General features: G+C 31.6%; 3 protein-coding genes across 7 annotated transcripts; 1 reads left to right on the plus strand and 2 right to left on the minus strand.

Moving 5' to 3' along the window:
* Nucleotides 1-6,302: 6,302 nt before the first annotated feature.
* On the plus strand, nt 6,303-10,526 carry LOC106757410 (probable polygalacturonase). 5 transcript variants are annotated; one of them, XM_014640080.2, is made up of 6 exons: nt 6,303-6,612; nt 7,204-7,518; nt 7,809-7,917; nt 8,024-8,198; nt 8,290-8,360; nt 8,574-10,526. In XM_014640080.2, the coding sequence occupies exons 1-6, from the start codon at nt 6,415-6,417 to the stop codon at nt 9,263-9,265; spliced, it is 1,560 nt and encodes a 519-aa protein (XP_014495566.2). In that variant the 5' UTR covers nt 6,303-6,414; the 3' UTR covers nt 9,266-10,526. The 5 variants fall into 5 exon arrangements, with proteins under 5 accessions (XP_014495566.2, XP_022635058.1, XP_022635055.1 ...); XM_022779337.1 differs by having other exon boundaries at nt 6,532-6,616; XM_022779334.1 differs by lacking the exon at nt 6,303-6,612 and adding an exon at nt 6,638-7,086.
* Nucleotides 10,527-10,890: 364 nt separating this feature from the next.
* LOC106757492 (chaperone protein DnaJ) lies at nt 10,891-12,121 on the minus strand. The gene is made up of 5 exons (XM_014640164.2): nt 11,741-12,121; nt 11,511-11,598; nt 11,345-11,418; nt 11,191-11,247; nt 10,891-11,075 (listed from the first exon to the last, which is right to left on the minus strand). The coding sequence occupies exons 1-5, from the start codon at nt 11,834-11,836 to the stop codon at nt 10,941-10,943; spliced, it is 450 nt and encodes a 149-aa protein (XP_014495650.1). The 5' UTR covers nt 11,837-12,121; the 3' UTR covers nt 10,891-10,940.
* A 539-nt stretch (nt 12,122-12,660) lies between these two features.
* Nucleotides 12,661-18,652, minus strand: LOC106757813 (kinesin-like protein KIN-14I). Its single transcript, XM_014640623.2, has 20 exons — nt 18,499-18,652; nt 18,066-18,302; nt 17,651-17,817; nt 17,432-17,575; nt 17,090-17,326; nt 16,924-16,995; nt 16,598-16,666; nt 16,391-16,453; nt 16,124-16,303; nt 15,954-16,035; nt 15,733-15,828; nt 15,469-15,642; nt 15,281-15,387; nt 15,018-15,196; nt 14,637-14,798; nt 14,299-14,552; nt 14,034-14,197; nt 13,759-13,932; nt 13,123-13,616; nt 12,661-13,029 (listed from the first exon to the last, which is right to left on the minus strand). The coding sequence occupies exons 2-20, from the start codon at nt 18,181-18,183 to the stop codon at nt 12,900-12,902; spliced, it is 3,066 nt and encodes a 1,021-aa protein (XP_014496109.1). The 5' UTR covers nt 18,184-18,302; nt 18,499-18,652; the 3' UTR covers nt 12,661-12,899.
* Nucleotides 18,653-22,024: the final 3,372 nt, after the last annotated feature.

The raw sequence follows: 22,024 nt of genomic DNA on the forward strand, positions 1-22,024 counted from the left end.
AAGTATTTTATTTATTAGGGCTTCATAAATAAAATAATAAATTAAAAAAATAAAATTAGGTAAGTGGGTTGGTGGGCCAACCCGGCTCACCACGGGTTCAACCCGCATGAGCCGGGTCTAAATGAGCCGGGTTGAAATCTGACCCGCATGTAAGTGGGTTGTATTTTTCAAACCCAACCCGGCCCGAACCCGTGACGGGCCGGGTTGACTTGCGGGTTGTGACCCATTTTGACGGCTCTACTTATGTTAACCAAACTATTCCAAAATCTTATTCACTATCATCCTATGGAATAATTATATCAAACACGGATTAACTTAATACAAAGTATAATTATTATTAATTGAGTAATAATTGGGTTCTCATTAATCTAAGACCTATTCTCGAATCTATAAAGAGGTAAAGAGATAGATGATTACATTAAACATGCATTAACTGATTAAACGATCGAATATTTACTGATTCTGACATCGGAGAATCTTTGATAGGAAACATCAAAATTTGATCGACAGATAGGACGAATAATGAAACAAGGATAATTATTCAGATCTTCAAGATACTCGCAAACGTTAACTTCAACCTCACACCCAAAACACCATGTTTAACAAAAAAAATTTTTAAGAAACATGCCGATATAATCTTTATTTTACACACGTATACATGTTAATATGACCAACATATCCTTTATACATCTAAGAATAAATAGTCAATTAAGTATAACAAGTCTTTTGGTAAGTAGGGTTGATCAAATTCTTTTTAAAGGTCAGTTATCCAATGCTCCTTATTACAAGCTTTCATGTTTGTCAATATCAATCTTGTGAGTACCTATCAAAGGTTCTCCGATGTTAAAGTTAATTAAGTAGAAGGTTAAAGTTGTTGGAAGTTCCACATCGACTAGAGATAAGGCCAATTTATAATATATATAAGTGGGGTGCAGACCTCACCTTACAAGTCGGTTTTGTGGAGGTTGAGTTAGGCCTAAAACTCACTTCTAATATGGCATCAGAGCTATGGTTAGAGCCTATATAGTCTCATACTCGAGATGAAACATTTTTTTTTATTATTGATGGCTTAACTACAACCTAAACTCCCTTAATCTTGTTTAGGAGTTTATGCATAATAGTTTTCTCCTTTAAGTCATTCTACCTTGACCATTCATTTTTCTTTTTGGTAAAGATGTCATCTCAACCTCAATTAATAGAGTAAAAATACCACATTTAGTTTACTAACAGGTTAACCGTTTAGCCAACTCATTAATCAGATAGGACATATCATACAACAACTGTTGATATTTGTTTTTAGTTTAGTAAGAAAAAAAAGTAAAATAATTTTAGTATAAAAACTTCAATTTCATTATTTTGTTTGAACTTTGTTAATAGTTTAGGTAATTGACAAGGCATTAGTTTAAGAACACTTTTTATAATAATATATTGTACCAATTCTAATCCACCAGGTATAAAAATTGATATAGTTACAACTTTGTAAATAATGCAAGATTTTTTATATCGATTAGAAAATTGATTAGTAAATAATGTAATAATATATAAAGTATTTTCTATATTGATTAGATCTATGACCGATATAGAAAATGATATGGTGATAAATTTGTAATAAACGAAAAAGATTTTCTATACTGATTAGATCTATAAATAGAAATTGAAGTTGACGAGGAAACTGAACTCCTATTCCTTCGCACAAGTTGTCATTTTCACTATGCAATGTCCACGACATGTTCGTTTCGAGATGTATCTTTCCCATTAGACAAAGGTTTATTCCTTATTAGGATTACACCAAACACATAACGTGACATCCAAATATTTACAATGTAAATAATATATTGTATAATATTTTCATTAAAAAAAATGTTATCTTATGTATAATATTTTAAAGGGTTAAATATGTTTTTAATTCTTCAACTATCAAGTATTTTTTTATTTAGTCCATGTTTTAAACTTTGTTTCATTTTTATCCTTTAGAACTGTAATATTTAGTCATTCAAAAATGAAAGGGCGTTAATATTTTATAATTATTTTTTTTATGTATATAAACGTGTGTTACGTGAGTAATTATTTATTAAGGGATTGCAGCAAATTTGGTTGATATTGTTTCATTATATACCAACAGTTATTTCATTAGATATTATTTATGATTGAATATTATGATTATATATTATACAACATTAACAGGCAATCCACTTTAAGAAAAATTTTACCGTTTTATTTTTTGCTTTCTAAATTTAAATTTCAAATAAAGAATAATTTTCACTCCCTCAAATTCATCATTAATTTGTTTAAATTAAACCTTATTTAGTTCAAACTCCACTTTAAGAAAAAAAGTTTTAACCTTATAAATAGTTATTATCGGATAATGTTTTATATAATCCCGAAATTTCTATGCTGATACCTAAACGATTTCCGAAATTGTGTAGAGATCTACATAATGATGTGATTTTCTCTCGATGCAAGTCCATCAAAATTGGCAATGGCCCATTTCTGGGTTGAATTCATCTAAAAGTGAAATAAATTTATTTTATGCATAAATTAAAATCTATTTAATAAAAGTTAAAATAATTTTTTTTCTATCAGTTAATTTATATAATTCATAAAGCTATTTTTTAAGTGTTTTTTTTTTCAATGTGAAAATATCCTAGTAGAAGGCCATGCATTGTACTGACAGATTTATAAAGACGCACATGTACGTGTGGGAGTGTAGTTGGCTGACTTGGTTAGGCTAAACATGCACTTGTTTTATAACTTTAAGCAAAAGAGAACAATAAATCTATCATAAAAACTTATTTGCTCTCTTACCATTTCTTTTTATTATTTCAATTAAAAACATTTTATATTTTTTTTCTGAAATATATTTTTTTCTCTGAAATATCTGGACGAAGAAGAGGGTAATACTGAAATAACAAAAAAAAAAAGTAGTGAGATAATCATAATAATAAATATACTTTTTTTTTCATAAAAACATAAAACATATATATTGTTGATATGCATCTAAAAAAATCAGAGCCGTTTTAAAACATATTTAATAAAATGTCTTGCAAGTTGAAAATTACCCTTTTGAGTCCTGCGAGGCTGCGACATAGCCACCGCACATTTCGTGATCTGCTTCCAACTACGCACTCCTCAACCAGTTTTCTCGATTCAATTATCACGTCAACCTAATCCTTTGCTTTACATTCATACAAGCATTTGAGTAGGGGAAAAAATAACTACAACTTAAATTGCACAAATATAATGGAGTTAACCAAGTGTTTTTTTTTTTCAATTGTAAATTTAATTATTTTAAAAATTAAATCAACTTTTTTATTTTTAAAAATATTTTTTTTGTTTTTCCTTTAACTTTTAACTAAAAAACTCACATCGAAGTTTTTATCCTTTCAAAATTAGTTTAAGGATATATTTATTCTGCAACAACATCAAAAAGTAATTGTTGACACAACATTAGTGGATAATAGTAACAATATTGAGAGTAATGATAATACTAATAATATAATAATGACAATAAAAATAACAATTAAACTTTTAATTGTGCCGTTGATGGTAAAAGTTTAAAAAATATTAATTCTAACAACAACAAACAATAACAATGGGAGTAAACTTTTAATTGTAACATTGATAATACAAGTTTAAAATTTTTTAATTCTAACAACAAATAGCAATAACAATTATAATAAACTTTAATTCTGACATTGATGATAAAAGTTTACAATTTTTTTATTTTAAGAACAACAAACAATTGTAATTTATAGATATATTAACAATTATTATTTTTTAAATAATAACAAATTTATTAACAAATAAATAATAATGATACATGATTAACAACAACTAACCATGATAATAAATAATAATAACAATACAGTATACCTAATTGGTGAATCTTTAGTCAGACAATTAATTCTTTTTTAAAAGAATTAGACAAGAGGATCAAAATACTATCAAGTTAAAATATTTTAACGTCAAAATCATCTTATTTAAAGACTAAATCATGATTAATCATGTTTGGATTGTAATTAAACCCGCCTTAATCAAAAGTCCATTACAAAAATCTATAAATAATTGTTTGTGGTAAGGAAGTAAGTTATGTATTTATTGTCCTTATAATATGAACCGAACTCAATTTGACATCGAAAGACCTTTGACAAACATTTTCGACCAATATTTGACGAATAAGACCTGGATTGGAGAACGACCAGTTAAACGTGAGAACTCGATCTTGCATTTGAACAATGATAATAATAAACATACAAATATTTTGTTTCTATAAATTAAAAGTTAAATTCATAATTTTTTATTTGAAAATAATGAGAAAGAATTCTACATTAGGTTATTTTTTTAATTCAATTTTAGCTAAAAAAGTTATTTTAAAAATAAACTAGTTTTAAATATGTGCCTATACATAAGTTGGTATTTGTTGGTGTGTTTATTTTATAAAGAGAGATTTATGGGGTGAGGAAATAAATAATAGTTGTTTTTAAGTTTATAATTAAGTTTTGAGAAAAACGATTTGTTGGTTTGGAAAGTCAACATGTCTATCAAAATATAAATAGTAGACTTTGTAAAAATATAAAAGATAAAACATATGCAAAGATATACAATAGACTATCTGAAAATATGAAGGGTTTGCAAAAACATGTAAAAGTAGGCTTACAAAAAATACATATCAATGTATGAATAGACTAATTTAATGTGTATTGTTAGATAGTGCATTGACAAACTCACACTTATCTAATGTGTATTGTTAGATTCGTCTAATTAATATATGGACAAACTTATCAATGTATATTGCAAGACTCCTTTAATCAGAAAATGAATAAAGTTGTTTAATGTGTATTAATAAACTCGTATAGTATATGTATAAATAGACTCATTTAACGTATATTGTTAGATTCGTCTAATTAGTGTATGGACTAATTCGTCTAATTTGAATTGCAAGACTCATCTAATCAGTGTATGGACATACTATTGTGTATTTTTAGACTTGTATAATATTTTTGTTATACTCATTGAATCAGTATATGAATAAACTCGTCTAATGTGTATTGTTAGATCCGTATAATATTTTTTATTACACTTATCTAATAAGTATAAACAAATTCATCTAATCTGAATTGTAATATTCATCTAATTAGTTAATGAACAAACTTGTCTAATTTGTGTGTGAAAAGACTTGTTAATGTATATTGTTATAATCGTCTAATCAATATATTAATGATTCATCTTATATATATTGCTATATTTTTCTAATCAATATATTAACATATTAATCTAATGTTTTTATTTACTCATTTAATCCATGTATATCTAGACTTATGTAATAATTTTTGTTATACTCATCTAATTAATGTATGAAATAATTTATCTAATATTTTTTATTATACTCTTCTAATCAATATATAAAATAATATTTATAATATTTTTTGTTATACTCATCGAATTAGTATATAAAAAATCTTGTCTAATATATATCATTAGACTCGTGTAATTTATTTGCTATATTCATTATATAAAAGTATTCTTTTAATATATATTACATAACTTGTTCAATCAATACATCTAATACGACTTGTGTAATAGTTTTTTAGTATTTACCTATTCAATTTAAATACCCTTAACATTATATCAAGTCAAATCACAATCAATAAATTTATTAAACTAAAATATACTTTATTTAGATTTTGTTTAATTATAATATTGTGATAAGGCTTCCACGCGCAGTGAATGTTTAATTTATATCTCTCTGCATAAAGGTAATTTTGTTTAACTTTGGTAAGTAAAAAAAGGTTACACCTAATCGCAGTACATTCTTAATATACGTGTGTTCATACTAAACAACCCCTAACATGCACATTTATTAAATTTTTAATGAAAGCAACATTTGTTTGGTAAGAATTAATTTGTTACTAATGTGGGTAAAAACAAATATTTAGTCTGTTTTAATATTAAATTAAAACAGATAATAATTTTGTAGGTAGAAGTTTGCACAGATGAGATAGGTGAGTTGCTGAACACGTGACTTAAGCGCAAATTTATGTAATCAATTAATTTAATTAATAAAAATAACCTAGAATCTTATTTCTCTCAAAACTTAAAATTCCCAGGACATATTCGTATTGACCCTATGCAATCTCGGCATGTGTCTGCACAAACCATGGGAAGACCATAATTTACCAAATTGATATATTTCTATTGTATATTAAAATTAAAATATGAATATTGTGGAGATTTATTTAAGAATGTCTAAAATATTATTAACTTCATATTAGTTTGTTTCTTGTTGGATGCGTATAAATTTGTTAATGTACAAGGTAATGGAAATGTACAAGCTGTCATTCTGGTATCCATTTTTAGCTGTCTTTTTCTCTTACCACCCTTTTCTTTATTTATTTATTTAATTTTTTTTTTTGTATGAGTACAAAGTACTTCTCTAGCATTATATACGAAATGCTGGTCCTCTCTTTCTATTGTTCTGTATTCTATGTTCTTCATCTAAGTCGCTCCCTCTCCTTTGCTTGCTCCATGCAACTGTTCTTGCACTGGATTCAGAACTTTGTCGCCTCATTGAAGTTTCAACTTACTGCTGCTCAAGCAGACATGAAGGAGCTAGTAAGTACGTTGCCTTGTAAGACCATAAGATATTTTAAACAAAGTTTTTTTTTTTTTTTTTTCAATCTCAGCTAGCCTCTAAAATAGTTTGTTTCACTCGCTTCAACAATTGCAGCTTGTCTTGATTTTTGTTCCTGTGTTTGGCTTTTACAGTACACTTCCAAGTTAAAATAGCAGTCATAAATTTACGTCAATATCTTGTCAGGACTTAGGATCCAATTTAGAATTATGACAGTTTGAGAGAATAGAGATTGGTGACTCTGCTAAGGTAGGTTAGTTGAGATATTGCTTTCTTGTCTGTGAAAATGAATGTAGAGATCTTTGAAGTTGAGTGGTATGGTAAGCTATTATTATTTTGGTATAAAATTTTCCGATTCGGAAATAGAATTTTAAATGCTTAAACGGGTTGCTTGATTGGTTTACATGTTTCAGTTTACTTTCTGATGAAGCATTTGCATAGCTCTAGAGTGTCAGGTTATGTTTCAAAACATTGTATCAAACCGAATGGATTGTTAGCGTTTGAGAAGCAGTTTGTTATATTGTGAAGTTGGAATTGCATTTAGTTCTTCTCCTTTTCTATCTTGTTTTTAGGTGGCAATGCTTTTCCTTGTTGCAATATGCGCGGCTGTGGAAAGCAACGGAGAAGAAAATGGTGGACCATGTAAACAAAATGCGTTGAATGCTAGGCCTCACAGTGTGTCGATCTTGGAGTTTGGGGCTGTTGGAGATGGAATAACACTGAACACAGTTGCGTTCCAAAACGCAATATTTTATCTCAAGTCGTTTGCTGACAAAGGGGGTGCCCAACTATATGTTCCATCTGGTACATGGCTTACTGGGAGTTTTAACCTCACCAGTCACCTCACTCTGTTCCTTGAGAGAGGTGCTACCATCATTGCATCTCAGGTTCCTTTTATCTCTCTCTTCCTTAATACCAAACAACAACAAACATAAGTACCATGAAACAACAAATGGAACCAAAATCTTAGGTTTCATTTTTCTAAACCTTGCATACCAAGTTTGGTTGTTACCTGTTATCTTTCTCAATTATTCTTGTTCGCTTCTCTTGGAGCTTAATGGAAAAAAAATTACTATTTCCAAAAAAGTGTAGATGATGTGATTATTCATGTTATTATTATATTGCTCTCTCTTGAAACTTTTTATTTATATTTTTTTTTTATCTTGTATCACTTCAGGATTGTTCCCATTGGGATGTATTGGATTCGCTCCCTTCTTATGGTAGAGGAACTGGGAGATATGGCAGTTTAATCTACGGACAGAATTTAAGTGATGTGGTAGTTACTGGTAAGAAATTTCATTCATTACTATTTTATCTTTCTAGTATTTCTCTGATGGTATATGCAAAGTTTTTCTTCCTCACTTGAATTGGTATATTTAACAAATGCAACAGGTGATAATGGAACAATAGACGGACAAGGTTCTATCTGGTGGAAGCTGTTCAGTTCTCATTCCTTAAACTACAGTCGACCAAATCTTATAGAATTTGTTGATTCGGTTGATGTCATAATTTCCAATTTGACTTTTGTGGACTATCCAGCTTGGGGCATCCATCCTGTATATTGCAGGTACCACAAGCTCATTTTTGGGTTTACTGACTAATTTCTAGAAGGAAACTATTTTCCCCCATTTTTAATCTTTCTTCTTTCGACAACGCAGTAACGTTCAAATTCAGAACATCACTTCTCGTGCACCTGCCGAATCCCCTTACACAAGTGGCATAGTTCCAGGTATATTAATTACTTTTAGTTGTCTCTTAGCATTGTTTACTGTTAATTGGTTTTGTTTGTTCAATTCTCAAAGGTGTCTGTCATCATTTCGATATTTTCAACATGCACTTTAGTCACGTAGTGGTAGTATCTTGCATTGCTTTTTCTTGGAGTTCATTTTGTGAACCAGTTATTATGGGGGCGTCATGGCTCATTAGTTCTTGCAACTTTCAGATTCTTCTAAGTATGTTTGCATCGAGAACAGTAACATTAGCACTGGTCATGATGCAATTGTGTTGAAGAGTGGTTGGGATCAGTACGGAATTGCCTATGGAAAACCAACCTCGAGTGTCCACATCCGCAATGTTTACCTAGAATCATCATCAGGTGCTGGCTTGGCTTTGGGGAGTGAGATGTCTGGGGGAATATCAGATGTTATTGCAGAAAAGCTTCACATACTTAACTCGTCTATAGGCATTGAACTGAAAACAACTAGGGGCAGAGGAGGCTATATGAAAGGCATCTTCATTTCTGATGCAGAATTGGAAAATATTCACTTGGGAATAAGCATGACAGGATACTCCGGTTTCCATCCAGACGACAAGTATGACACAAGTGCACTTCCAGTTGTTGGTAGCATTACTTTCAAGAATGTGATGGGTGCAAATATTGATGTTGCTGGGAATTTTTCAGGAATATTTGAATCACCATTCTCAAAAATCTGTCTTTCAAACGTGACTTTTTCTCTCAGTTATGAGCTATCCCCTTCGTGGTTCTGTTCTAATGTAATTGGTTTCTCCGAGGAGGTGATTCCTGAGCCATGCCCCGATCTCCAGAGCTCCTATTCCAAGTTCTTCTTTTCTTGCTTTGCTTCCCTATATCCACACCCTAGTAATATCTTCGGCTCTTTAGATCAAGTACTATAATTACCCGTTCATTCACTCTATACAAGAAACAAATTTCACAATGCATCTAAAGCCTCTTCAACTTCATCCAATTTCCAATAAACCAAAATTCTTGATGCAAATATGTTCCTTCTCTTCAACATTTCAATCAACCTTCCTTTTGTTGGTGTCAAGTCCAAATAGTACATTCATGTACAGCCTCAATTTCTTCATTCATGTAAGAAATTTTTTGATGGTGGTGTACAGCCAAAGACGCTTTTTGCTTTGAGCGTATCATTTAAAACAAAGGAGTGCTACCTTGATTCTTTGTCTATCATGAATTTGCTCTGTGGTACACAGTGTATTGGTTTTGATAAAGCAAAGCTGACAGTATATTCTCTTTAATTCACATTATATGATTGCTTCTGTTGACTTTGCTTGGTATGGCAGAAGCATGCATGGTGATGGAATTCATTAACCTTGAATTCCATGACACTGTGTTTTCTTGTCACGGCAAGCATAGCCAATCTTAAAATAACACGAGGACAGGAATATTAGGAGCTAGATTTTTATGAACAAGGTTGAAAGGTTTGTGTGTCCTATATCCAACGTTAGGTCAGTGGTCTTGATTCTTCTGCTTTTTCTTTTCTCCATTGGTAGACAGCTATGCTTGACTAAATCTGATGGACTGCCAGTGGCCACCAATTCCATCAATGGCTGTGCATTGTCCCACTCCACCCTGGAGCTGGGAAACCTGAATCAGTTGGTTACATCACTTCAGCTTTCTTACGTACCATCTAATTAATGGAGCCACCACTAAACCTAAACCAAGAATTCGCGTGCAAAACATGGTCACCATTGTCATCAAATCTATAAGCGATATGTTACTTTCTTCATTTGCATTATATTCACAGATATTTAAGTACTATCATGTTTTTCTTTGCAAGAACTTTTCTAAAACAAAGAGATTATTGTACGCTTTTAAGTCAAAGAATAATTAAAAAGTCGTTACTTCGAACAATTATTTAATGATGATTGCTTTTCTTTTATTTGAAATGGAGGGCCCTCGTACCATGTCTTTTGCCTTTTCATCACCATCAAGAACTTCGTAACATGGGATTACAGAGTTAGATTGAACTCATCCTCTCTCTCAATTCAAATCATAAGAAAGTCTAATTAAGCGTGGATAAGTTCTCCCAAATATGCTTGATGCCCTGTAACTAACTATATTGCTTTAGTAAAATTAATTTCTTTACCACACACTTTTACGTAAAAAAGTATGATTAAAGTTAATTAAAATGTACACTTTAATTATGTTCAATAGCTTAAAATTAATTTCATTCACCTTTAAATGAAAAAAAAAATTACAAAAACCAATTGTTTTTTCAGACGAACATGATAAATTTTAGTTTGATTAATTCAGATGCATATACATATACGTGTTTTTTAGTGTGTGTGTGTGTATATTCAATAATTCAAAATTTATTTTATCAAGATCAGTTTTATTCGATGTCTATAATGAACCCTCAAACTTTCACCATTTACCATTTTTAGTATATATTTGCTTACATTGTGTCTTAATTTGGAGAAAAAAATAAAATAAGCCCGCATTATTGATAGCAGAAAATTTAACAATGTTAATAATTATCAACTATGTAAATGGTAGATTGATAGAATGTGGTGATAAAAATAAGTTATAATTAATTGAAAGAGGAAATCATGAAATACGTGTCCTCTTTGTTGGACATGGAGATGAATTACAGCTAAACCCAGGCTTCCCTATTCCTTCATTTTCTTTCATCATCATATCCCTTAACAGTCCTTGTAGATCCTCCATTGTTCCTTTCTCATCCTGAAGAACAATTAAGATCATAAATCAATTAGAACAATTAATTTAAGTACACTGAAGCAAGTTTTTAATCATTTAAAATTAGTTTCAATAAACTTCTGCATCACCGTTTGCATACCTTGGGTCTTACGTTCTGCATCATCAAAACCATTTCTTGCATGAAATCAACAAACCCCTGTAATTTTCACATACGAAATTCAGTCATGAAATCTCATATGGTAATTAATTGATTGATTGATTGATTAATTAATAATTAATAACATAAAACCCACCTCATCATCGTCGTCTCCAATTAGACCAAACAAACCAGCATCATATATCCTTCTCTTCCCCGTGTTGGACAAAACTATATTCACAAAGGAAAACAGACACATTCAGTTGCCGCTTTATCATAATAGAAGTGACATACGTTGGATTTCTTGTCGTGAAGTAAAGCACCTGAATAAGCCTCTTGAACGTGCTGAAACTGTTTTTTTGCCTCCAGTGCAAACTTTGGGTCCTTGCTACATCTATCAGGATGCCACTTCTTTTAACCAAAAAGTTAAACACAAATGCATTCAATTCAGAACCATGTTAAATTCCAAAAAAAAAAATGACAATAATGTTACTGATAATAACATAAACATGGTACAACGTTTAAGTTGAGAGAGTAATATAGAAGGCAATACCAGAGCCATCCTACGATAAGCGCATCGAATTTCACCATCGCTGGAATGTTTGCCAATCCCAAGCACCGAATAGAAGCAAACGGCATCGTTTGACATTTTTGCTTGGAACAATTGAAACCTAAATGTGAATGTTGAACGATGCGGGAGGTGGAGGAAGTTCTCGTAGTTTTTATGTTGTAAGAAAGGTTTGTAAGTGAAAGATCTATGTCGTCGTGCTCTGCACCTAGAAAGTTCCAGAGATTTCCTTTGGGTCTTCCTCGTCCACCAGTTACTCCACCAATAATCAATTAATGTTCCAAGGTTGCACCAAAGTACAAATTGTTCTTGCCCAGCCACATAAATTCAATTTTTTATTTATTTTTCTCTCCTAGATTCTTTCACCCATAAAAATGATAAAACAGAAAAAGAAAAAGGAAAAGTGGAAGTAACTTATTTTTGTGGCTACATTTGAGAGGGTTATGAAAAATACTTCACTTTATATTGATGAAATTTTCAAGGTAAAAAGACATGTAACTTTTCATATTTTAGACCCAGCATAATTCCACATTGGGCCTCAGACCAAATTTTATGGGCTGGACAATGGTTTTGGGTTGCACCAATAGGAGATTTGTCTCTCTGCACCCCAAAAAAAAGATGACAGTACTCTTTGTTTATTTTTTTTTTCTTTTTACTAATTTCGGCCAGAATGCTGACATCCATAATATGCTTTTCGTCTGTGGGAATATTTAAGATTTTAACAAATTTTTATTTTTATAATTTAATAATTTTACTTAAAAACAGATTTATAGGTATGTATTATAAGTTAAATATACCTTATAAAACTAACCTAATAAACTCCAAAAAAAGTAGTTATATTTATTTGCTCCAAAAATGATTTAGAAAAAAACATGAGAAAATTGATTTGTACAAATAAAAATTCATTGCAGTGTGAGGAGTTTAAACTTTTACATTCCCTTAAAAGAAAACAAAAGAATGTCATGATACAAACAAAGCAACTGGCATTATTGCTCCATTATCCGTGTGAGGTTGATGATTACAAAATACAAACCCAAAAAGTAATACAAAAATAGCTCTCTCTGTCCATCTAAAAAATTGAAAAAATATTAAAAAATAAAAAATATGAACAATCACTCTTTATACCTTCTGAAAAACACATTGTTTATTTTCTACCGCCACTTCTACGTTTCACGTCAACTGGAGCTGGATGCCTTCCTGTTCGATGTGAGACGCCATTTGACTGTTTCAATGAAGGCGAAGGACCCAAAGGAGAAGAATGAACAGCATTCTTGCTGCAAAATTCAAAATATACTATTATCATCAAACAGTACAAATAAAAGTAATCTGAAATAGGCTATGTTACTAAAATATCACTTTTGCATTACCTCAACTCGGGGCTTTTCGCTGACTTAGAGATGGATCTTGTTGTCTTTGATCCAATTCCACTGGTCATGCTACTAAGTTTGGAATGATTAAATTGCCAAAGCAAGTCAGGTTCTGAGGAATCACTGGTGGCAGCATCGGGCTCATCCGTGTCATCTGAACCCGCAATGTTAAACTGGTTGCCTCCTATGAACATGTTGTAGGATTGTTCTGAGTACATTTCGGGAGAATCTTTCAGATATTTCTGATAAAAGGCTTCAGATAAGTTTCCATTGCTTGTTTGCCAACACCCCAAGAGGTTCTCGGTTTTGTTTACGTCTTGCTTGTTGTTGACCATCACCTTGTCAACCCATTCTCCAGAACCAGATTCTTTGTCATCCTCCACATAGTTTTGTCCGAGACTATTGTTCACCGGGGGCCATGGTGGCGAATTTCCTGATATCTCATCAAAATCAAAGCTCTGAGTTTTGTGCCTCACTGTGGTATTACTTTGAAGCTGCAGGATGAATTGTTCAAATTCCATCTCAGTTTAACAAGGAACAGTAACCAGTAAAATTTTGCATGATCTAGCTCTCTTGAGTAAAAATCCTAACAGTCAATGCTATGAAGTCATGTTAGTTAGTTTTCCAATTCCATACCTCTATATTGCCAACCTCCACCATTGGTAGCCGGCATCCAAGCTGATCCCCTGTGTCAGGAATTTGGTAAGGTGAAAGCTCAATACCCTTTGTCCTGTATTTTTCGGAGCTGCTGCATAAAGAATGTTCTGATTCTCCTTCCTTTCTTGCCAGTGCTGCCTTAAGGCTGGCAATCTGAAACGTAATTCAGTAGTTAGTTAGATTTGATAGGACTGAAAATGAAATTACTAAGATTATTACCAAGAGAACTACAAAATTTAGATTTGACCATCAACCTGTTCTTTGAGCTCTTTGACATCTGAACTATCTTTGTTTACTCTAGCAGCACCGAGTTCAACTGTGGCAACTCTTTCAGCAAATTTTAAGGTACTAATTGTTTCTCCAATAGCATCACTCTCTGGACTTATGTGAACAAACATTAGTGTCTTTGCCTGTCCTCCTGAAACAATCAAACCAACATTATCGGAGAATTCAAACGAATTGTGTTTCTAAGGAATAGAAAAAAAAATTGGCTGGCAAACAAACTTCTTAAAACCTTACCAAGTGAATCTTGGAGTAGTTGTGTGAGTTTACTGTTTCTGTAAGGTACATGCGAGTTTTTCTGAGCAAGGGAAGCAATGACATCTCCCAGAGCTGAAAGAGATTTGTTAATATGCTGTGCCTCTTTCAGTCTATCTCCGGTGGCCTCAGATTTATCCACCCTCTCACTTCCTGCCAAGTCAACCAAATGCATGCATCCACGAAGGATAGCTCCAGATGTCAAATCTCTTCCTTGAACATGAACAGTCAAGCAACTGCCAAATTGGTATTTTGAAAGAATCAATCGTCAGCTGTGTCCAAGAAATACCATGACAAGAGGTGAATAGGATACACCATACCTATGAGATCGGCTACTGCGGTCATTAAGAGCTGTTGCTCCAACTGCACGGTTCCTTTGACCAAGGTTCATTAGTTCAATAACATCAATAGTTGATGATACAGGGACAAGGCTGGCATCTGGAACGCTGAGTCCTTTTTGAGAACTACTTCGAATCTCCAATGTATTAATAGTCAAGGGCAGCAAAGCAATCAATGGCATGTATGTTCTAGAATGTGTATCAATAGTTGATAATGCATCATATTTAAAACTTGTTTTCATTTATTAAGAGCAGCAATCAACGCAATGTACTATAATTTCTGATATTATACAAAACCAAAATTGATAGCACTTCATACTGTGTACAAATCGAAAGAGAATCAAGTATACTGGTAAAGGATATCTTTTGTTTGTTCCATCAGTGACCAAGAGATCCCTTACTTGTTCATTGTAAATCTCAATCATTTGAACAGAAACGTCATATTGGAAAGTGTCCTTTCTTTGATCCGCTATAAGAAACAAATCGCTTAGAGCCCTGTAATTTACACCTTGGCTTTTCTCTGTGATTTCTTTTGGTCCAGTCTACATGTTAAAAGTATAAATCAGCAAAAGATCATTATTTTATTTTTCTTTCTAGAGTAAATTCCAAATGGATGTGGATCCTACCATAGTGTAAGTTTTTCCTGATCCTGTTTGGCCATATGCAAATATGCAAACATTATAGCCATCAAGAACAGATCTAACGAGTGGCTGCATGTCTAAGAAGACTTCAGCTGAAACAAAAGAGAAAAATTTATGATCATAGTAAACAATAGAAGTCCTGTAGATAATTGAAAGCAAAAGAAAAAACCAACCTTGGGTTGCAGATGGTCCAAAGATTTTGTTGAAGTTGAAGGACCTTCGTCCCTTCCCATTTTTTGAAGGAATATTAACTGTGATAGTTCCATCATCAATATTTTCCACTGCGCTCAAATGGTTTGGTTGTCCAGGAAAGAATGGTCTTACTCGACAGTATACCCTAATACTCCCTGATGAATCAGATTTACCCATATTAAGTCAAAACACAAAGGCATAAAGACGCGGACCAAAAGCAACAAGAAAACAGTGATCTTTATTACCCTTAAGATCCTGGACTTGATTGTATAGCTTGCGATTTTCTTCAAGAACTCTGTGATATCCAGAAGCAGCGTGAGCTAAGCCATGAACGTGCATTCCTAGAAAGGAAAACAAATAAGTTAAATAAGATGTCGTGTTTTATCCACCAATCACAAGGCAAACAAAGGAAGCAGGAGAAAAATAGTAGAAAGCTTAAAATGAATTAATTAATCACTATCCATACCAAGATTGGAGAACTCCTCACGAAATTTCATTTGCATGAACTGCATACCAGATTTTGTTGTGTGAAGGGTATGTCTTAGCTCCTACAATAACACAATAAATGAGATATTAACTATTATATTAAGAAATTGCAAAGATTAAACGTGATAAGTATCATCCCTGATTCCCTACTTGAATTTCTCTTTGCTGCTGATCAAAGAGCATTTTCTGCTTCAGAAATTTCCTTTGCGATTCCTCATCAGCAACTAGATTTTTATGAATGCGATCCTCTTTTCTTGATACCATAGCATTAACTTGACTTTTATGAATGCCATCTTCTTTTTTCGTTACCACATGAATCTTCTTCTCCCCCTGATCAAAAAATAGGTGGTTATAAGAATTATAGCATTTTCAAATATCATGAATGTCCTGGAATATGTTAAACACTAGCCATGTTACCTTTTTATCTGCCACAACAGACCCATTGCTTTGAGAAACAGGATCAATCGAAGTTACTTTTGCCTGGGAAGTTACAAGATAGTGAAGAAAATCAAGAACAGCTTGTCAACAAAGTCACCTTAAGTAACAACCAGTACACTCTAGGAAAGGACTAAACTCATATTATCCAAAAACTAAGGAAATTATGAGTAGATAAAATTGTCATACCTTTTCACCTTGGCTTGCTATTCGTTGTTCAAACTCCTCTACAACCTTGCACAAAACAGACTCAACCAACTGTTCCGCGCACAAGAAAAAAATATTAAAAACTAGCTTTAAAGGCACTCTTGCTCTTAGTATTATGAATGACTAAAACAAACTGAAGCAGCAGACGTGTAGTAACAGTATTGTGAATGTGATATTGTTTCTCAAGAAAGTTATAGTTTTCTAAAGCATTTTATCATAATATAGATTTATTTTCGATAAGACACAACTTAATCAGTAAAGTTGTGATGAAATTTAGCTGTGAAACATAGAGCTACTTGTTATCTTACCATTGGAACTTCTTCTGGCTTCTTATCCAATAGAATCGCACGAACAAGCGAACTCAAAGAATGGGAACCGGACTGCAATTATAGAAACATAAAAAAAATCCGTTGGTTATTCTTTCGGTTCAACTAGATAAATCCAGAGCATGTACCGAAAACCAAGTGTACCTACCATTTTATCAGACTCTACGTCAGAACTAAGAACTGTGAGATGTTTATCATTGATCGATGAAGTCCTTGACAAGGAATTAGTAAATGGGTCCGAGTTTTTTCTAACAAAAGATTTGGCAGACACAGTGGGTTTGAGATTTCCACCAAATTTCCACACGCCATTTGCCCCGCTCGTTTTCCATTCACAATAGGACTTAAGGGCCAACACGCAATTGACAATCCTGGATGATTTTCCTCCCTAAGATAACAAATAATTCAATACAAAACAAAAAAACTTGTGTCATTAACAATTGAATTAACCATGATACGAATTGATTACTTGTTCAATGCTTTATTCACATACTTGTTCCAGATCAGATGCCTCAAAGGTAGGAAGTCCAATTTCTTGGACAGCCACAAGGAAATTCCTCACGTTTTCAAAATACTGATATGCCGTTAATGGTGCCCCATCAGGGATCGATGCAGAATCAACAGGACTCTCCACAACCTTAAAAGAAGAACACAGTGTAAGCAAACACTTGCCGAAACATTAGAAATAAAACTAAACAATGATCTAACCCACCTTGGGAACAGCGCCGGATTGAACTTTATTAATAACATTACAGAGAATAATCCCACTTCTCAAACCAAGCCTAAACTCTTCCTCAGAGGGCTCTGCTGGTAAATCTTTAGCCGCAACTACTCCAACCATTTTTCTCAACCACCCCGCTGCCTCATATCTTCTTGATGCTGCACGGTAAAGAACTTTCCGTTTCAGGGTATTTGATGATTGATAATTTGAAACAAAATTCAGATACTTTTTCTATGAAACAAATTGAAACTCGGCAAGTTCGAGTCAGAGAAATCATCATACAAAAAAAAAAAAAACACTTACACATTAAAAGATTAATTTTCACTCGTTATTAGTAGTATCAGAGTTATAAGCAAATCCAAAACTGAATTTTGAAGGAAGCCCAGAAAAAATAACGGGAAAATACCAGCTTCTTCTGCTTTCCTGGATTCCAAATCAAGATCTTTGAGGCGAGGACCGTGCTGCTGAAGCACGTCCTCCACCACTGATGCCACAGAAAAGAACAACGCCGCCTCTGCCGCCATAACATGAACACGAGAGAGTGTTGTTAACAGTGATGTTGATGTCCCCGGCCACAGACCAAGAAGGTCATCCACATTGCACAATCTGCTCCATCGGGTGGAGGAGGAGGAGGAGGAGAAAGCTGGATTGGAATTGAAGATAGAAAGAAAAGAAAAAGAAAGTGATGTGAGGAACAGAGAAGAAGGAAGAAGGAATGAAAGAAAAGAACAAGGATTTAAAAGCGTGTGATCGTTTTGTCTCTGATACACTGCTTCTTGATGATGCTATTTCATTGAGTGTTGTTGACATATGTTTCCATGTTAGTTCCATTATATTACCTTTAGCTTTTCTTCTCTTTTCTTTTTCTTCTCCCTCTCGCAGATACAAAGTGAAAGGTATCGGTATAGCAACATCATTTCTGTATTCAAATCATCTTTATACTCTCTACTCTCTCTCCTCTTCCCTTTCTCATTCTCCCCCACCTCAACTCCGAACCTACTCCCATGCCTCACTCTTTCAAACTTTATATCACTAAAATTAACATTTCTGTTTTTCCCAACCCTCACTTCTCTTCTAAGCGCGCGTGAACTTCTCCCCAAGACTTAATATAACGGATTAAAATATCAAAATGAAAATTTTAAACTTAAGAAATTATTAAAGAGGCTAATTTAAAGCTTTTTTTTTTTTTTAACAGCTCGTTGACATTTAGTGATTATAGTTCCAATTCTAATATTTATTTTGGGTTTTACAAGAATCTTGTTTAACGGTGCATTTATAGTTAGTGATTATGGTTTCCGATTTTAATTCCTGCTTTTAGTTGTAGTCTTCATTAGAAACAAAATGTCTTCAAATAATTAAAGACAGTTATATATCCATGATTCGAATTTAATACCACTTAATAAGTGAAAATAACCTTACATTAGTTAAGCCTTAATGTGTACACCGAGAATAGACAATCGTTTAGTTAATTGGTAGACTTATTAAGTATTTCGTAATGGTCAAAAAGAATATTGTAACTATTTTACACTACTGGAAAGTACCCAAAAATTAACTTTAACAAAGCTTGGATCTTACAATTGTAAGTTTTCCGTATAAAAAAAAATTATATCTGTTTTTGTTTAAGGGATTGAGGTTAAGTTTACTATTTATCTGACCAAACAAGCATACTATAAAACCAAAAATATTTATAAAGAAAAAGAGAAAAAGTGAATGGTTTAGTTTTTCTTTATCTTGAAAAGATGTGTTGAGTGTAGATTGGTGGTGATTTATGTTGGATACTAGTGTGCCTAAAAGGGATATTATGGTTGGATTTTAGGATCCAACGAAAAAAGAAGGTGGTAGCTAGATCTTCTCTGCACACACTTGCTTCAACTTCCAGATTAATCACTCATTTATTTGCTGATTCCTTTGTACTGTTGCAGTGAAGAAACAAATAGCAATGATAATTTCTCAAGAGTAAACCCAATGCAATCTAGGTGATGTTGTTTAACCAATTAAAGTAATACTTAACTTTGGTTACATGAAAAATGTCAATGATTTACATGATGGTTTAATTTTGGTAACATTATCAAGTGGGCAGACCAACCATTTGCTGTTAATAATGATAGTTTGATTTAGGGTCATAATTATCATAAGCTATGTTTTCTTTTTCCTGTTCCATTGAGACTCATGAACTTGTCCTCATTCTCACCACCAACTTTATCAAAACCGACTTGGTCTCATGAATACTTGCCATCCTTAATTATTTTGTTCTCTTTGATTAAAAGTTTACGTACAAAAGGAAAGACATAAACGTTGTTGCAGGCATAAACAATGACCAGTCTTGTTGTATTGGTTGTCAGATGTAACCTTTTTATTCTTAAACAAATCGAGGTGTATAATTTAAGAGTTAGGGAATTATGACTCAAAATCACTTCAATAATCTTTTCCTTATTCTATGTTTCTACATAATGTATGAATGAGTAATAAAGTAAAGCAGAAATAGAATAATGGAGAAAAGAAAAGTGAAATCCCATCTATTGCCTAACTTAACGGAGTGGTTGCCTTTGTTTGTTGGGTCAAGGATGTGTTTTTCTAAATCTTAAAACATTCAAAAACTTATTTTTAGTTCAAAATTAAAACTATTAGCCGAAAGCTCTTCATCTTTTCAATTAAAAAATATTTACTAATTATTACACTGTATAATAAATCTAAATCATACATATAATTTTTTTATGTATAGATTGTTCTTGATAGTAATTCCTATTAGAATTGATTAAAATAATTCTCTTTGGTGCTTTCTTAAAAATAAAATTATATAATTTCTTATGCTTTAAATATATTTTTTTGCAATAAAAATATCCATAATCATGAATAATTTGTTTAACTTCAATTATACAGTAAATAAAATATATCAATGTCCGCTTTTTCTTGACAATCTTACTATGGTTGCACAAGGAATTCAATATGTTGAAAGTTTCGTATATAAATATACCTTAAAAATATATTTTATGAAGTTAAATTAAATTTAAAACTCATTTCTTAATATAAAGCTTGTAAAATATAAATTAAAGAATTAAGATAAATAATTGAGAAAAAAAAATGTTTTCATTAATATAAAAAATAAGTCAAAACTCCTTTTTTTTCAATAGTAAGTACTGCGTTGGAAAAATTACAAATCTAAAAATAGGAATGATTTTTCATAAATTAATAATATTTTTTCTTATTTATACTTCTGATAATACATTTTTTATTTAAATTAGTATCGTGTTTCCAACCAATAAATAGTAGGATATCTAATTATTTTCGTATGTTTTTTTAAGAATTATTAAACACATAAAATATCATAAACGTGGTTATACATTAGGTTGATTCATTTGGTTTATTGACCAAAAGCTAAATAAACTCAATCAAGAGATATAAAGTTAGTCAGTTTTGCACTAAAGTAGAAGAGAAAAAGAAAATAGTAGATTCGGAATTTTTTCACAAAAAAAAAAAATCAACATATTGGCAACTAATATTAATCCATAAAAATGCAAATTCAAACAAATATAGTTTAAAAGTTATTTCAAAATCTTTATTATTAAGAATTTTTCATTTCACAATGTATGTTGTCCATCAGTAAATTCCTGCAATGAAATGTTAAATTATAAACGTTGTTTTTATCATGTTCACTTTTTATTCTTTGAAATAATTTTTAAGAATAAAATCAAAATGGAATTTCAATTTTCAAAGTAAATATGAATTCTCATTTTTCCTTTATGTTTTTACAGAATAAAACTGTAATAAATTTGAAATCAGAACAATAATGAAGATTAAAATATTTTTTAAATAATTTTTTCTATAAATATTTAGAAAAGAGAAAGTGTTTTTTTTTTATATTTAAGTTTATTTAATTTATTTTTTTGTTTTGTTTTTGTAGAAGTAATTGTACAAATATAGATGAGAAGAAGAAGGTATGCAAAAAGTTTGCAATAGTAACTGACTGAAGTGTGTTTGGTGCAGTTAAGTTTAAAAGTAAAAAGGCTTGAAAACAAGCATCGATAAGGTTGACATAATAATATATTAGTAACTTTAAAATGAATAGAATTTGGTAGAATTTCTCTTTCCTTTAATGCAATGGTTGTTGGGGAACAGTTATCTCCCCAGTCTTCAAATTAAAATGAAATAAAAGTATAAGTAAAAACTACATAGGTATAAAGTTTTTATATGATAGATAAATTAAAGAAAATTGGAGGAATGAACTAATTGAAATCAAATAAATATTAGTAAGCATCTAACCATTCATCAAGGATAAAAGATTTATAACTTTTTTTAAAAACACAGCACGACGAAATGGAAAGTATACAAACTTAAATAATATTAGAATAATGATATTTAGATAAC

Source organism: Vigna radiata, chromosome 3 (genome assembly GCF_000741045.1).
Source record: "Vigna radiata var. radiata cultivar VC1973A chromosome 3, Vradiata_ver6, whole genome shotgun sequence".
NCBI classification, from domain to species: domain Eukaryota; kingdom Viridiplantae; phylum Streptophyta; class Magnoliopsida; order Fabales; family Fabaceae; genus Vigna; species Vigna radiata.

Excerpts from the sequence above, each read along its gene's own strand:
- LOC106757410 (XM_014640080.2), top strand. The coding sequence starts at position 6,415 with ATGAGTACAAAGTACTTCTCTAGCATTATATACGAAATGCTGGTCCTC. Across the intron at positions 6,613-7,203 it reads AAGCAGACATGAAGGAGCTA|GTGGCAATGCTTTTCCTTGT; the intron begins GTAAGTACGTTG and ends TCTTGTTTTTAG. Across the intron at positions 7,519-7,808 it reads CTACCATCATTGCATCTCAG|GATTGTTCCCATTGGGATGT; the intron begins GTTCCTTTTATC and ends GTATCACTTCAG.
- LOC106757492 (XM_014640164.2), bottom strand. The coding sequence starts at position 11,836 with ATGTCAAACGATGCCGTTTGCTTCTATTCGGTGCTTGGGATTGGCAAA. Across the intron at positions 11,599-11,740 it reads CTTATCGTAGGATGGCTCTG|AAGTGGCATCCTGATAGATG; the intron begins GTATTGCCTTCT and ends TTTGGTTAAAAG. Across the intron at positions 11,419-11,510 it reads CGTTCAAGAGGCTTATTCAG|TTTTGTCCAACACGGGGAAG; the intron begins GTGCTTTACTTC and ends TTGTGAATATAG.
- LOC106757813 (XM_014640623.2), bottom strand. The coding sequence starts at position 18,183 with ATGGCGGCAGAGGCGGCGTTGTTCTTTTCTGTGGCATCAGTGGTGGAG. Across the intron at positions 16,996-17,089 it reads ACGTAGAGTCTGATAAAATG|TCCGGTTCCCATTCTTTGAG; the intron begins GTAGGTACACTT and ends CTATAATTGCAG. Across the intron at positions 14,799-15,017 it reads ACTGATGGAACAAACAAAAG|ATTGGAGATTCGAAGTAGTT; the intron begins ATATCCTTTACC and ends GACTATTAATAC.